We start from the raw sequence: 16,927 nt of genomic DNA, 5'->3' as shown, positions 1-16,927 counted from the left end.
ACCTAAAGGCATTTTTAAAAGAGTCTTTGTCATCCTGATGTCATCGGACTGTCTTTGCGTTCAGCCATGTGCAGAAAGGGCATCGGAACTGGGAGTTCATAACTTTTCTTTCCTTTCAGTTACAGACGGCATCGCTCTTGGGTGTAACCTCAGTTTAAGCACCTGTTCTGCTCCTCCCTCCCTGGGTCATATTGGGCATGTTTCTGGGTTGTTCCGAGTCTCTGTTTGAGGGCATATAAAATTGGAGGGCTGTGGTGAAAATTGTAGGGAAGATACCTGTCACATGACAGGGGCCACTAAATGTTACATCATTTCGTAGAAGTCCGAGGAGTTCTCACCGTGAATGCCATGGAGTATCACGACATGCATAAAGAAGTGTTTGGTGCCCTGGTGGGGGAGTTTGGATAACTGAAAAGTGGCCTGTAGTTTGAAATGGAGAGGCATGCATTTGACTTAGGCTGCGAAGAAAGCCGGGCCACCTGGCGTTCTGTTTGCAAAACCAGCCGTGTGTCAGTGTCAGTGAGCGTTCATGTCCGAGGTCTTGCTGCCTTCCCATCAGCAGTTTCTCTGTGGGGTCTGACCCTTGCTGTAACCATCAAGTATCTCCTGTGAGGTCCTCCTCCTAAAATAGCACTCTCGTCCAGAATCCTTGGTGCTGGTGTGGCAGGGGCTATATAACTGCCAGGCCAGCCTGCAGCCAGCAGAGAGGTATGCTGAGCTCATTCTGAGTCAGAGGCCCCAAGAACACATCCCAGGTTTTGTTTCAATACTCGAAAACCCACCCAAGAAGGTCACGCACTGAACTCTCCTGTTTCTGTTGACAGATTTTTGGAAGCACAGGGAAGGCTTAACTGCCCAACCCACAGACTGTGCATTATGTTTATGTTTCCTCGCCTGCCTAGCATTTGACAATTAATTAGGCATGGTAATTACCTGCTGTAATTTTGTGATTGCACATCCTATAATTACCCCTAATTCTGTAATAGGGAAGTTCATGTACACAAAGGCAAATGACGACGGAGGTGACGGTGTTAGAGTATTAACAGCTGCCACTGCTTACTGCCTGCCAGGCACAGGCCAGGCACAGCATCTCACAACGCCCCAACACAATTGCTATTGTCCCCATTTTACAGATGGAGAAGCTGAGTCTTGAGGTGGAGTATCACCTTCATGGTCACAGCTAGCAAAGGGAACAGCTGGATTTTGAACCCAGGCCCCTTTCCTTGCCCAGCCCATGCCCTTTGCTTGTCATTCTGCCTCTAGCAGAGGAGGCCTCAGGTGTGGCTAAGACCCAACAGGGCCTCTGCTTGGCAGACCCTTAAAGTAGACCTGGAACTTCAGTCTCCTGAAAAGTTTTTAAATCTTTATTCTCCCTCTTCCCTATTCCTCCTTTATATATACTGTAATAAATATGTATACATTATACATACGTGTGTGTATATATGTATATGTATACATGTCTGTATACGTATGTGTGCGTGTATGTGTGTGTGTATATGACCCTCCATGTATAATCGAGGCTTGAAGAGGTGAGTTAACTTACCCAGGGTCACCTGGCTAGCAAGAGGTGGGGCTGGAATTCAAACCCACATCTGCCTTAGGCCTGGATCTGGTCCCGGGACCCCATCTCCCGACTCTGACATCTGGTTGCATGTCAGGTCCTCGTGGACACCCGCCTCCTACAGTCTCTTCACAACCTGCTGAGAACACAAACTAGGGTAAAAACTCAATCTCCTGAGAATACTGAAGACCTGGCTTTTGAGGGGGGGGGGTGAAGCTTTGGTTTTAAATTCAGGTTTACTATAAAATCAGGTGCACACGCCATAAGTGTATCGTTGAGTTAATCTTAACTTCTCTACATATCTGTGTAACTACTGCACGGAGATACAAGCCATTTCCAGTACCCAGAAGGTTCTTCATGCCTTTGTGGGGGCTCTGTGTAAGAAACCTCTCCTACCCTGAAGGTCATAAAGGTACTCTCGTATGTCCTCTCCCCATAGTTTTACAATTTTACCTTTCACATTGAGACCTATGATCCCACGAGACATGAGTGTAGAAGCCAGGCGCGTGAATGCCCGTAACTGCCTCACCTACAACAGCCTCCCTGGGATTGACTCGAATGCCCACTCCAGCAGAGCAGGTCAACAAACCGGGGTGTGTTCCTACAGCAGAACGTCCTCGATGGCAGCGAACGAGAACACAAGGGTGCCATGCACCATAGCAGGGAGGTATCCCCCCAACACAGTCTGGAACGAAAGGAACCAGACACAAAGGAATACACTCTGTATGAGTCCATTTAGACGAAGTTTAAAACTAGGTGAAGAAACCAGAGGGTGAAGGGTGCGGGGTGCCCAGCAGAGAAGCCAAATGGCATTGACTGCTGAGAGGGGCACAGAGCGGGCAGAGAGCACTGCTCCATCGCATGTTGCCAATCTAAAGAAAAAGTGTTTCAGGAGGCCCTGTGTACACAGGCGTTTTTTTGGATTCAATTCATTGAGGGACTGCGGTTCCCCCCGCCCCACCTCTCTTTACCCCCCATTATTACAGGCATCGCTAGGGTCATTCTTCCCACTGGAAGAGAAACCTCAAGATTCAGACTTCCTCTTAAAACAGAGAAGAGACCATTTGCCCTGATTCCTGATCACAGATATTACCCTCCTATTTTATTGGCTTCTGCTGAGTGGAGGAGATTGGACTTGAAGTAGCTTTTTATTGCTTGTTTTAAAAGGGAACTTGCTTTTGCTGGAAGAGGTCAATTCTTGTTATTCCTCCAAGGAATTATCTTTACAGCTCAAGCAGAAGGAATTGAGACTTATCAAACTTAATTCGGAGCGGGGAGCCCTTAAAATAAAAATTAAAATCCCAATGATTTTGGACATGAGCGCTTTTAATTCTTCAGTGAAATAAATGCACAATTTGGTTAAGTGTAATTCAAGGACAACTTAATTTACAGAGAAAGTTTCCCAGTTGTGGATGCTAAGAGCATTGCTGTTGAGGACGTGTGATCTGCCCACAAAAGGGGCATTTGGGCCCCAGAGGTATCGAGCAGGGATCTTCCTTGCCAGCTGCTCTTCCCAGCTGCCAGCACTACTGGCTTGGGGTTCTTGGATCTTCAGGGGCCTTGAGTACCGCAGCAACGTGCTACAATAGAAGATGCCAGGCCTTAGCGTCAGGCAGACCCAGTCCAGATCCTCTATCTCCCCATCTCCCGGGGCAAGTGACATCCGCCTCGGAGTCCATGACCCTATCTGTAGAAGGCGGCACGGTCGCACCTTCTGCCTTGCAGATTGAGATGAGGACAGCAGGTGAGGCGGAGGGAGTGCCCAGCATCGTACCTGCCACACAGTAGGTGCTTCGTAAATGGCAAGCCAAGCGGGAGTGTTGAAGATAATTATGTTTTATTGGAGCTCTGAAAAATAGTTTACTCTCTTGGGTCTGGCGGTGGGCAGCTCCACTCTCGCTCACTTTCTCCTGGAGCTTCCTAACTTTGCCTGCCAACCGAGGAGGTTAGGATTTGACGAGCGTCCAGACAGCAGAATCTGAGAGTGGGTGATTGTCTCCTCTCCCCTCGCTACCTTGTGGTCTCCAGATAATAAAGGTGGTGCTGAAAGTACCCATTGGCCATTTTTCACCTTTGCCTAATGCTGGCAGAGGCAGAGGTGAGGACAGTCACCAGTCTTGACAGAAGCATCTAGAACCCCCTCTGCAGGTGGTTCTCTGGTGATTGTCTGTTCTCGGTGCCCAGTGTTCACAGGCAGCACACTCTGGGCTTGGTGGAGTGAGTCTCAGACAACTGAGCTTTGAAGAAAGAGGCTCCAAGGATAGTTGGGCATTGGCCTTTCCCTTGAGTATGAGATCGTCCTAAGTCAAGCTCAGGTCAGGCCCCCTGCCTGGTTCTCGGAAGCCCTTGGTCCCCAGCGTGAGGTGGCTGTGGGATGTGGCTGGGGAGAGGCCCGTCGAAGTACGTGGAGTTTGTAAATCACCTGAGGACTCAGAGGGTAGGAACTTGAGGACTGTAAAGTAAAGGAACCATCTGGTCCCACCCCCGCACTTTGCGCACTGGGAAACAAGGCCCAGAAGAAGCAGGGATGCTCCAGGAGCGCACACGATGGCTAGGAGGGGCCACATGTGGTCTCACTGGTACTTCCAGGAAATAGGTTTTGCATTGTGTATTTGTGGAGCTCTTTAGGTCAGGAGCACTCTGATTTGTGTTTCTATTTAAAATTTTCAGTGACCCACAGAATACTTTGTTCTAAGCCCTAGGTCTAAGACTTAGTGGTAATCTACGCAGTTATTTGCTGAGCAAAACCCTTACAGTAGAGAGCATAAAGCCAAGACAGGTGTTGACTTCAACAGCAGTGCTTCTTAAAGTTTGCAGAATGTCATGCTTTTGATGGTGATGACACCGACAGTGACAGCAGTTGTAGTTAACACTTGTGGACGCCAGGCGCTATTATGCTTGCTTTTAGACATCTTTTTATTATGATGATGATACCCGCTTCTCAGATGAGTAAACCGAGACCCGGAAAGGAACCATTTTCGGGTGGGGGGGAGGAGGTACGGAGCTTCTGGGAGGCCGCCGTATTTTCTGGGCCAGGCTCAGATTAGCTGATGTCTCACTGCAGCCCAGTCTCCGTCACTCGGACTACGAGGGGGGTATTCATGTTAAAGCTGATTGCAAGGTCAGAGACTTCCAAAATCCAGATCTCTGTCATTTCCTGGTGGCGACCTCACCAATAAGTTTACATTTTTGTTTGTTTATCGAACACTCACCTGGCACCTTCTGTGTATCAGGTTCTGTTCTAAGCCTATTACGTGTGTGAACATATTTAAATCTCCTAAGACCCAGCAAGGGTGGTAATGTTACCATCTTCATTGCTCAGGGAGGAAGCAGGGCACAGAGACATTCATGGGTTTTTTGTTGAATGCCTCCTGTCACCCTGGCAGGAGATACAACCAAGGGAAGGTTGGAAGGTCAGGGCATTTCCTTTAATCCGAACATTTTTTTAATGTTTTAAAGAATGCAGGCAAACTGGCGCCATCCTGCTTTGCCACAGCCTGTGGTGGAGCTTGAAGGAGGACAGTGCGGTTAAGCAGGAGCCGTGTAAGTCCAGAGAGGCCGCCCGCCGTACCTGCTCTGGACCTGTCTTTGGCTCGCAGACATCCCTCATGGACAGTCGCTGAAGGAGTGTGAACAACGAGATGAAAACGAATCGCATAGGGGAAAATGCAGGTCCAGAAGACCATTTAGCGGCCTCTCACAGTGGCCCAGGCAGAGGAAGGGACAACTCCAGGGTGGGTCAGCAGGCCTTGTTCAGTACTTGAACATGTGGGTGAAAGAACAGAAGTGGTCAAAGGTGATGCCCAGGTTTCTAACTCAGGCAGCTGAGTGGTCCATTCGCTGAGAGAGCGAGATCCCAGGAAGAGGGAGGAGCGGATCTCCAGTGCAGTTTGGGGGATCAGATGTAGACATGATGAGTTTGACCACGTCTGGGCCTGGAATTGATAGCAGAAGTCCAAACTAGAGACGCAGATTTGACCTAACGTGAAATGTGCAAACCAGAGAGTTGGGTGCTCGTGTAGGGGAGAGAGGGTGGTGAGCGAAAATCTCCACCTGTGGCATGGGCAGAAGAGGAGGCATCCGTGTGGAAGGCCAAGAAGGGGCCATCAGAGAAACGGGAGGGACTCAACATTTCCATGGTATGAAGCAGTTGGCTCTTGAACGTGTTCCGAAAAACATAGAGTCATGCTTTGTCCTTCATGCTACAGATGACTGTTTTCATCATTACGTTAGAGGTTTTCAAGATGTGCGTTGATGTTGACTGCTTGCAAATGATACTAGCTGTTTGTCACTGGAGGTTTTACTCTAGGCTCTTCTTAGCTCATGTAATTTTTTAAAATGCGTCAATCTCTCTCCTACTGTTTTCCCTTCCAGTGTAGTTGCTGTGTTTCTGGAAGGTGTTAAGGCCCGTAAAAAGCTGAAGAAACAGCCCTTACATTGTGTACCCCCAGAATGTCCTCTTGAGAGTCCCATTCTGATGCAAATAAATTTTATGCCCCTGTGGTGCCTATCCCATCTGGACGTGACCATCCATCCAGCTGAGCTGATGTCAACTCTGGCCTCTCCTTCCTGCCCCAGATTGGTTTCCACCTCCTCTGTGTGGGGGTCGACGCGATCCCGGGCATAGCTGCACTGCTTGTGTGTCCAAGTATTCCCCACACTCCTGGGAGGAGGTGCTGTTGGTAAATTCCATTTTATAGATGGGGAGACCCATAGAGAGGAGACATGCTTTGCCTGATACCTAAGTCTGTGCTTGACCTCAGGGGTTACCCAAGTTGCCTGCTGCCTTAGTCCATTCAGTCTACTGTAGACTTGAGGGCCTTAGACAACCTTTATTCCTCATGGTCTGGATGCTGGGGAGTCCAAGGTCCAGGCATTAAGTAGGTTTGGTGTCTGGTGAGAACCCACTCTCTGGATCATAGATAGCATCTTCTCCCATGGCAGGAGGGGTGAGGGATCTCTGTTGGGGGAATCTCTGTTTTTAGGGCACTGATCCTGTTTTTGAGGGTTCTACCCTCATGACCTAATCACCTCGAAAAGGCCCCCACCTCCTGACACCATCACATCAGGGGTTAGCATCTCAACATGTGAATTCTGGGGGGACACAAGCATTCAGACCATCTACACATCAGTATCACTAGGGAAGCTTTGGAACACTACAGATTCCTGGGTCCCAGATGGGTAATACATCCCACCCAGGGGCTGGTAATATTTGGAAAGCCCTGCCCCTTTCCACACCAGATCTTGGCTATGTCAGTGGAAAAATAACAACAATGAGTGCTGAGTATCTAGATCAGAGGGAGGACAAAGTGTTTTTTGTAAAGTGTTTTTGTAAATAAGTATTTTCAGCTTTGCAGGCCATATGGTCTTTGTTGGAACCATTCCGTTCTGCCATTGTATTTCAAAAGCAGCCATAAACAATAGGTAAACAAATGGATGTGGCTGGATTTGGCTCATGGGCCATAGTTTGCCTCTCCTGCTCTAGGTAATTAACCTTGTGCATGATGATCAGGCAAGTAGCTGAACTTGACGCTCTCTAGGGGATACCTGCATTTGTGTAACAATATGCAAGCAGATACAGTCCATTTGAGATGTGGCAGATTGGAACTGCATTCAGCCACCAGGACAAAGACCTGCAAAACATTAAGCTTGAGTAAATTCAAGGTGAATATTTCTCTTTTGTTAAAAAAAAAAAATCGAGTAGATAGTCTAGTAATTGGCGTCATGGCTCCATAGTGTCATCAGAGACCCCACAATCCCTTCTGTCTTCTACCATCATCAAGATGATCTCGTGATCGTAAAATGACTCCTGGAGCTCCAGTCATCACATCTGTAGGAAAGAAAGAAAAAGAGAGGGAGAAAGGTAAAAAGGCACCGTAGGCTGAGGCAGATCTCTCCTAAGGACTTTCTTAGAAGCCCCAGTGATTTTTGCTTACATCTCATGAGCTACTCTTACCTGCGAGGCAGACAGAAAAATGTAGTTAAGTCTCCCTGAACACATTGCTATCCCCCCAAATGGTGAGGGGAAATGGATGCTGGGTGGGCAACTAGCACTTGCTGGGACCTGAGGGGACCCAGCAAATGCCCTAAATGTGCTGTGTGAAATTCCCCTGAGCTCTGCTGGGTTTATTTGCAGATTCATCATGTCTCAGCTTATAGAGACTGGGAGAGCCTGAAGTCCCTTTTCTCCCCCAACTAGCCAGGCCCTTCCAGATACTTTTGGGTCTCATGTATACTTTACTTCTGCAAATCAAACACCTGGCTAATCGGGGTAACCATCATACCACTGCGGGGACCTTCAGTCCCAAGAAGCCTTTCCTCTCGGCAGCTTTTTGTCCCTATGGAATCTGTCTTCCTCCAGGTGGTACCTGCTCACAGTTGTGAGCATCCAGAGCACGTCATCCTGGGTTTCCTCTTTCTCCGTACAGCCTTTCCAGGAACTTTGAGACCTCTGCCCCCTCCACCCTGAGGCTTGGGTTGTTGCCCTCCACTGCCTGTCTTCTTATAATGTGGCTGCAGATCCTCTCCTGGGGCCCGTGCTTCTCAGAGTCAGTGTGTGGTGTGATCCGCCTGGGTTCTAGTTCCGAGCAGTACATCTGGGGTGGAGCCCGAGACGCTCCATTCCTGACATCTCCCACGTGATGCCGATGCTCCCGGCCCAGGGACGGCCCTTGTAGCAAGTGACCTGGGCCTTTCTGAACATAGTTCATCTTTTAATAGGTGGCAGCCAAAACCTAACTAAGTTGCTGTGGTCGATTTAGGACAGAGCAAGACTCTCAAGTCGCTTATCCCAGAAGTTAGCATACAGCTTTTTTAACGAGGCCTAAAGATTACATAGGTTTTTTGGTGGCCCTCCCACATTATTTACTTAGCTCAAATTTACCGAAACCTGTAAGTCTTTGTCCCACAGGCCACTCCTGTGCCCTATTTCCCTTTTACTTATGATGATGGTTTTTGGAGTTTTAGTGTACAACCCGACATTGGTCTTTTTGAATTTCAGCACATTGGATTAGACTCATCCCTCAGGCCAGTTGAGACCACCTTGTTTGCCCCCCAGTGCATTTACTGCCTCTCTTAGCTTGGGGGCTTCTAATGAATTTGATAGACCTCCATTTCTCTATCTGATTGCGCTGGAAACTTGGGTCCATTAGTTGAAGTTCTTTGGTTTATATCGTTCGTCCATCTTGTTCACAAGAGGATTACAAGAGGCCTCAATGGTTGTCTTAACCAAAGTTCCGATGTATCGTGTCTGATTTGGGAATACTGGGTGGTTTCCACGTAGAGGTGGAATCTGTCGCTCACATGAGGGATACCTATGTTTACCGTTACATGAGAGGTTTTTGAGATGCGTATTGACGTTCGCTGATGACCGGTCACAGTAGCCGTTTATCATTGGGAACTTTGCTCTCTGGGCTGTTCTTGTGTAATATTTTTAAATGCATCGTTCCCTCTTCCGCTTCAGTTTTCCCTCGAGATGTGGTTAGTGTGTGTCCCTAGAAGGTGTTACAGTCTATCAAAAGCTGAAGAAACAGCCCTTACATTGTGCACCCCCCAGAATGTTCTCTTGAGAGTCCCATCTTGATTGAAAATAAAGAAGTTTTATGCTCCCAGTGTGCCTGTCCCCTCTGGACATGACCTTCCGTCCCGTTGGGTTGATGTCACCTCTGGCCCCTCCCTCCCTCCCGCCCCACATTGGCTTCCCCCTCCTTTATGTGGGGGTCTACGCCATCCCAGGCATAGCTGCCCTGCCTGTGTGTCCGAATGCTCCTTGGGAGGAGGTGCTGTTAGTCAGTTCCACCTCCTAGATGATGACATGTGTCGCCTGGGGGGAGTTGGATTCTCAGCAGCAGTCACCGCCACAGCATGCATGTGACCATCTCAGAGATCAGCTGGACTGTTCACCTCTGCTGATACTGGGAACTGGTACACGGCGTGTTGTTCCCGTCACCTGCCTGCTTTGTTCTTTTGTGGACCCCTTTGTTGACGTGGTACCACTGAGGCCCTCCTCTGCCAGGCTCTGGGCGTCCAGTGGCCTGAGGGACAGCCGCGGCCCCTGCTTCTCGCAGAGCTGGCTTTCATGGGTGGAGCATCCCCGAAACCCCACCCCTTTGTAACGAGAGCTTTAAGAGAGGTTGACATTTTCCTTCTGTGTGCCTTTCTCCGCAGGTCTACATCCGGATAAAAGACGATGAGTGGAACGTGTATCGGCGGTACACAGAGTTCAGGGGTTTGCACCACAAGTTACAGAACAAGTACCCTCAAGTGAGGGGCTACAGTTTCCCACCCAAGAAGGCCATTGGAAACAAGGTACTGTCGCCACGGGGAACCGGGGACACCCCGGTGCCTGATCACCCCGGTGATCACCCTAGTGCCTGGTCTACACGCACGTGCCCCTCTAGACAGAGGTCTCGGAGGTTGGCACATAGAAGAAGAAACAGGGACAGAGAAAACACCTTTAATTCCACAGCGCGTCATGTTTTGTTTGTGCACGCCCTCTTATTTCTCTAGGACAGGGGTCAGCAAGCATGTTCCGCTAAAGGGCCAGAGAGGAATTGTTTTTGGCTTTGCAGACCATACTCCCTTAGCTGCAAATACTCAGCTGTGCCACTGGAGTGTGAAAGCAGCCACAGGCTGTTCTGACCTGGATGGGCGTGGCCGAGTGCCAATAAAACTTGATTCATAAGGTGGCAGCTCGATTTAGCTGATGGGTCTGTTTTCTGATGCCTGTTCTTGACCAAAAAGATGTTTTCTGGCTTTTATCCGTAGTTGTCAGGTTAGTTATTTGGACTCATGAATGTGGGTGGGGTTACTTCCCAAATACTTGTGTCAGTATAGGGTTGTTTTCCTTATGAAGGTTAGTGATTTAATGACGTCATGTGTTTCTGGGGGTTCATCCAGCCACCCTGGAGAAAGGAGGTGCTAGCCCTCCACGGCCTGCCAGCCAATGAGTGCTCGTTGGTGCAGAAGTGTCTCCTGAGCACCATCGCATATCGCGGCGGGGAAGACGGGCCCGGGCCTTGTCGGGGGACCTCGCATCGCCCGCTTCGGCCACTGGTGTCATTTTGTCGTCCTTCACGTTTGCTTAGAGCGGCACTCCTCCGTCTGGGCCACACTCGGAATCCCATGAGTACCTTTAAAAGCTCCTAAGACCTTAGTCCCTCACTCCCGGTAAAGTGAGGCAGGGGCATAGAGGGCTGCAGTACGCAGCCACGCTGGAGAACGCCTGGCTTCGTGTCTGATAGGGGACGGGGACACTTGTGCAATCGCAGGATAGTGACGAGCTGGGCAGGGACAGTTGAGCCAGAGGAGGTAAGATCATGACCCTCATGAGGACAGGTGAGAAACTGGGCCTTGCACGAGGCACCCCTCTCCTACCGTGGTTCTCAGAGAGTGGCCCCTGACCATCAGCATCACCCGGCAACTCGTTAGAAATACCGATTCCTTCCGGTGCCTGGCTCATTTGGTTAAGAGTCCAACTCTTGATTTTGGCTCAGGATCTCGAGGTTTGTAGGGTCAAGCCCTGCTTTGGGCTCTGCACTAACCGCACAGAGCCTCCTTGGGATTCTTTCTCCTCTCTGTCTCTCTCTCTCTCTCTCCCTCCCTCCCTCCCTCCCTCCCTCCCCCCCCTCCCCTCTCCTCCCCTTGTCTGCCCTTGGTTTGCTCACTTGCTCTCAAAAATAAATAAACATTAAAAAAAAAAAAAAAGAAACACCAACTCCCAGGCCCCACCCCAGACCTACTGAAATACCAGCTCTGGGCTTGGGGCCCAGAAATCTGGGTTTAGAGCTGTGTGGTGGTGATGCCTCAGCAAGCGTAAGAACCACGATGCTGTCGCACTGACAGAGTCGTGTGGCAGATCCTGTGTGTGATGAATTTCCTAGTTTCTCTCTTGAAGGGCCACCTTGCTAGAGTTTTCCTTGGATGTTTGTCTCCCAGAAAACCAGAGCAAAAGTTTCGATAACCACTATGAACACTTGGGAATTCTGCTGGGAATACTGTTACTGTCTATGATGTTTACGTGTTCATGGATTTCTTTGCTTTTAGATTAGAAATCCTATCATGTCAGGGTCCGTTAGATCTTAATTTAAACAGTTATAAAGCAAGTTTATCTGAGGCCTAGAATAAATGTGCCATTCCATTATTTTCCTGAAGATAAATGAAGTTGAGCCCATAAAAACAGAAGGCTTAGAAATTCTACACTTATGCAGAGCAAGGAGGACAATAATTCTTATGAAAAGGGGGAAAAATTATATACTGGTTTAATCTAATGACTTGCAGGCTCATACAAATCTTGGGACCCATCCAGAATGCCTGAGAATGTCATAAAACAGAATTCTGTGTAAGCAGCTTATTATCATGATAAGATAGTGTCATTTGCAGGAAGCCTTCTGCTATAGCAGCCACTCCATGACCCTCGGGGAGCTCGGCCTGTCTGTGTCTCACTAAGGGAAATTAGGACAAGGCTGAACCAGAGACGTTCAGGTGGCGAGATGTGTTGCATTCTTTTTGCCTCCCGTGGCTGCCGTACGAACGTGGCCCCTGTTTAGGGGTCTAAAAAACACAGATGTATTTTCTTACACTTCTGGAGGTTAGGTCCAGAATCCATCTCCTGCGGCTAAAATCAAGGAGTCAGTGGAGCTGGTTGTTTCTGGAGGCTCCAGAGGAGAGTCCTTTCCTTTTTTAGCTTCTGGAGCCTGTCCGCATTCCTCAGCTCAAGGCCTCCTGTGTCTTCAAAGCCAGCAACCTTGCAATGCTGACCTCATTTTCTGTCATATAGTATCTCTGTGTAGTACCTCACATAGTATCTTTTCTGACTCCTCTCCCTCTTATAGGACCCTCGAGATGACACTGGGTCCACCCAGATAGCCACCATAATCAGTCTCAGGATCCTTAACTTAATCACATCTGCAAAGTCCCTTTTGCTCAATAAACAGAGTATTTTATACTCTCAGGTTCTGGGATTAGGCATCTTTGGGTGCCACAGGCTTTCTCTGCAGAGCAAAGTGACCCCTCCCACTCTGGATCTCCAGGCAAGCCTAATAGTTATGCAAAACTTACTTCAGACCTAAGAAACTTACCAACACCACCCTCCCAGGGACAGGGATGCAGTGACTTTCCCCTCTGCGTGCGACATCCCCAGCCTAGCTTCACCCTGTCCCATTCTTGTCAATCCTGGAACTGACTCAGCAGCTGTGGGCTTTTGCCCTGTGAAATCTGTGTGAGTAGGGCTCTGTCCACCCTCCACCCCCGACCCTAGTGCGACCCTATTTGCAAATAAAGGAACTTGGGAATTAAAGATACCATGCTGGTGGGCCTGGCCTGGTTCTTCACTACATTTTTGATCCTGCTTCCCATGTTCAGGGGTGGACCTGACAGCTTGCCTGCAGTCACAGGGCCTCTGCCTCTTGTCCAGTCTGTGTGGCCCTTTGCTTTAGAGTTGGCTGGTTGGCTTCTGATTCTCTCTCTCCCTGCACATTTGGCTCACTAAGACTTACCCACTTCCCTGAAGTACACTTTGGCTGCTCTCCAGGACAGATCTGAGGGTTTATCTGATTGTCAGGAGTAGATTGAGTTAGCACGCAGGACTTCAACATCCGACAAAAGCTACTGATGAATCCTGTTAAGAGACAAAGCCTGCACTCGCCTCACCAGGACCTACAGGCTCAAGATACCTGCCTTGATACCCTGAGGGTGAGTTTTCTTTCTAAATTGGTCCAGAGAAGTCAGCCACCTCAGAAGCTTTCCCTTGACCAGGTCACTTCAAGAAGGTCTCCCTTGCCTCTTGTACCATTAAGGTACTCAGGCATGACTTCTTTGTGTGGATTGAGTTACAAGTAGGTTGCTGCTGTTAAGTCTTGGACCCATTAAGTGATTCAATCTGGGATCCATGGGCCTGGATAGGAAAAACTAACTATAGTTTTTTCAGATTCGTCATATGAATATCTTCCTAGCCTGAATTTCTAGGTATTTTCCCAATGGTGCCACCATTGTCGATTGCCACTTACAGGATCAAAATGTGATCTGACCCCAAGTTTGAACTTTTTTTTTATGTGTATTTATTTTTTGAGAGAGAGAAGGCAGGAGAGGGCAGAAGGAAAAGGAGAGAGAGAATCCCAAGCAGGCTCCATGCCCCCAGCACAGAGCCCAGCTTGGGGCTCAAAGTCATGAACCGTGAGATCATGACCCGAGCCGAGATGAAGAATTGGACACTTAACCTCCTGAGCCACCCAGGCGCCCCAGTTTGAACTTTTCTTAATTGGTGAAACAGCCCATTGTGTAGTTCACGGATGCAGGATTTGTCTTTAGCACAGATTCTTTTGCCTTAGTATGCCATGCATGTGTTCAATCATAAATACCCACAGCACTCACTAGAGCCGCCCATGCCTTTAGGTATCACATCAAACTTGAGTTGTGTTGAGGCAGTTTCCTGAACATCAGTCCACCGCTTGCTGTTCATTTCTTCGTAGCTGAGTCAAACAAGCCGCAGTAGTTGTGTATTAACGTTACTCATTAAATCTGAAATATCACAGGCATGGGGCTTGTATCCATTGTGAGATAGTCTGGATTAGGCTGAAGTAATGACTTTGTAGTCTTGGCAGCCTGAGCCAACCAGGATTTATTTTTGGCTCGTGTTTTATGCCCATCATGGGTTGGCTGGGAGCTCTGCCCATCATGACATCAGGAAACTAAGGACAAGGGAAAATCATACACTGGCTATTAGAGCTTCTGCCCAGACGTGATACGTGTCGATTCCACTCCTTTTTCATTGGCCAAAGCCACTTACTCAGCCCTGTGTAATGCCAACGGGGAGAAGGAGTCCAGTCCTCCCATGTGCCCAGGAGAATTCGAGTTTTTACCATCAGCTCTCATGACCCCTACAAGGTGGGGGGGCACTTGTCTCGAGCCACATTTCTGAGCAGGGTGGGGATAAGAGGAGAGGCTGACCCCACCAGCCCAAGATGGGCATGCCAGGTCCTGTGGGTCTCCTTCCACAGAGTCCCAGTTGAGGTGCGTCCCTCTACCCCTGCTTCAGTTATCCTCACCCAAGCCTGGTCCTCTCTGGTGTGGGCATTTGCAATGGTTGCCCTTTTCACTCTTGCCTGCTCCCATCCATCCCCCATGCTGAGCCACAGTGAGGTTTGTATGACATCAAATCAGACGATGTCATTGTTGCGTAAACCCCCCCTCCCAGTATCACCTTTGGCAGTTAAATTCAGGACTCCTTATGGCCTTCGAGATGTCTCCTGACCTGTCCCCCACCTCCTCCCGTACCTTATCTCATGCCCCGTCCTCCCTTCTATACCCAGCCACACTGCCCTCCTCAGACTTCGATGCTGTTCTTACCTTGTGGCCTTGGCATCTGCTGTTCCCTCTGCATGGATTGGCTCCCCCACCTCTGCATGGACAGACCCTGCAGGTCATTAGAACTCCCTTCCAATTGCCCTCATCAGTGCTGCCCCTGGAGTCACTCTCCAATCCATTAGTCTGCTGTAATTGTCCCCTAGCACGTACCATCACTCTAAGTGATTGATTTATGACCTTGAGTAGTATTGTCTCTCTGCACTGGAATGGAAGCTCATGACAACAGGGCCTTGGTCTGTTCACTGCTCTCTCGCCAGCTCCTAGAATAGCTTCTGCCCCCCAGAGAGACTTATGGCCTGAATTAAGGAATAAGGGAACACACATTAAATGGAAAAGTTTCCCTGTTATTTTCTTCTTCAAGTTTCTGGGTCTTGGCACAAATTTTTTAAAAAACTGAATTGCCCCACTGGGTATAATAGCTTTGGGGGTGACTGGGGAGGTGCTTTTGCAGAATGGGCCAGAGGCCGGCAAGCTTTTGCAGAGCAGAAAGGTGGCTCTCCAGTGGTCCAGGGGAGTTGGCCGTCAAGCCTCCCTGTCTAGGGAGACTCGGCCAGCATGAGGGGTTAAGGAAAAAGACTCATTTCTGATGATGCTACTGCACGTCTGCCTTATTGCTCAGCAAGAAATAGATTTGAGAGGCTGTCATTCCTTCTTAGGGTAATGGAGTCAGTCTCTGAAAGTTCATTTGGCATTAAGGCAGGGCAAATCGCTTTCCCCGGAGCCGCAGATAATTCAACTTGTTGGACGAATTATGCGTCAAAATCCTCATTAAAAACACATAGACCAGTGTGTGCTGGAGGAACCAGCTGGCACTCACGGAGCCATGGAAGCCCCTTTGCAGCTGAGAGGCGCAGATTTAAATGCAGCTCTGGGGGTGTCCAGCGCCCAGCGGAAGGGACTTTCAGCGGTGGGAACAAGTGGGTACCTGGAACAGTGTTGAAGGTGGTCGAATTTTCCATTTAGAAAAGCTTCTGGAATGTAGGGCTGTCATGCTAGGTGTGAGGGGGACAAACGTTGTCCAAAGCAAGGTCTCTGCCCTCACAAAGTTCATGACTTTGTGGGGAGAAAGACTAGTAAATAGGTCCTCGCAGAAGAGTCCTGCGAACTAGGGGAACCAGGGCCCCTGGGGCGGTCTGGAGGGGGGCGGTGAGCAGGGCTGCCTTCTGCACCAGGCCAGCAGGATCCTGGTGACAGAGCTTACCAGTGGGAAAGCAGGCTCAATTCATGGGTATTCTTTCCTTCTTTGTGCCCCATATTAGCTTCATATTGCTGCTGTAAGAAGTCACCCCAAATCTAGTGGCTTTAAACAGTACACATGTATTGCATGTACCTTCGAGTTGAGGAGGTCCAAAATAGACATTGGGCATTAGTGGGTTGAAATCACGGTGTCAGCAAGGGTTGCGTCTCTTTCTCAAGGCTCTAGAGGAGAATCCCTTTCCTCGCCTTTTCCAGCTTCTGGAGGCTTCCCAGATCCCTGGGGTCTCCCTCCATCTTCGGTGCCCCATCTCTACGCCCATTCTTGCGTAGTAATTTTTGACTACAGTCAGGAAAGGTTCTCTGCTTTGAAGGAGCGTGATCAGATTGGGCATACCCACATAACCCAGGATAATCTCCCCATCTGAATTTGTGACCTCTTTTATCACCTTAGTCCCCTCTGCAGAGACCCCTTTGCCATGTAAGATAGCACATTCACAGCGATCGGGGCAGGGAAATTTGGCAGGGGCTAGGGGGACATTTTTCTGCCTACCTCACAGCTCTCTTTCCTTGCCTGAGGTATAGGTATTTACGCATGGGGAGGGGGAGGCACGGGGAGGTAAAGTGACTTAACCAAGGCCATCTCGCTGAGCTGGCCACTTAAGGTGATAAGCGGCTCCAGGCAGATGGTCTCCAGAGCCCCTGGCACGCAGGGATCCACAGAGCTCCGTGGAGGGTGGATGAATGTAGATTGACATTGACTCCTGGAAGTCACTCCCTCAACCCCGCCGATGTGGAAATCTGCCTCTC

General features: G+C 49.2%; 1 protein-coding gene across 4 annotated transcripts in view; it reads left to right on the top strand.

Moving 5' to 3' along the window:
- Nucleotides 1-16,927, top strand: part of SNX29 (sorting nexin 29) — a 497,953-nt gene that overhangs the window by 409,997 nt on the left and 71,029 nt on the right. For all 4 annotated transcript variants that reach the window (XM_086691204.1, XM_086691206.1, XM_086691205.1 and 1 more), the window contains one exon: nucleotides 9,728-9,868. In XM_086691204.1, the coding sequence (XP_086547330.1) occupies nucleotides 9,728-9,868 (141 nt within the window). The remainder of the gene's footprint in view (nucleotides 1-9,727; nucleotides 9,869-16,927) is intronic.

This window comes from Puma concolor, chromosome E3 (genome assembly GCF_028749965.1).
Source record: "Puma concolor isolate L17-30 chromosome E3, mPumCon1.1.hap2, whole genome shotgun sequence".
Lineage (NCBI taxonomy): Eukaryota > Metazoa > Chordata > Mammalia > Carnivora > Felidae > Puma > Puma concolor.
Note: the sequence above shows the minus strand (reverse complement) of the source record. Positions and strands in the feature narration are given on the sequence as shown.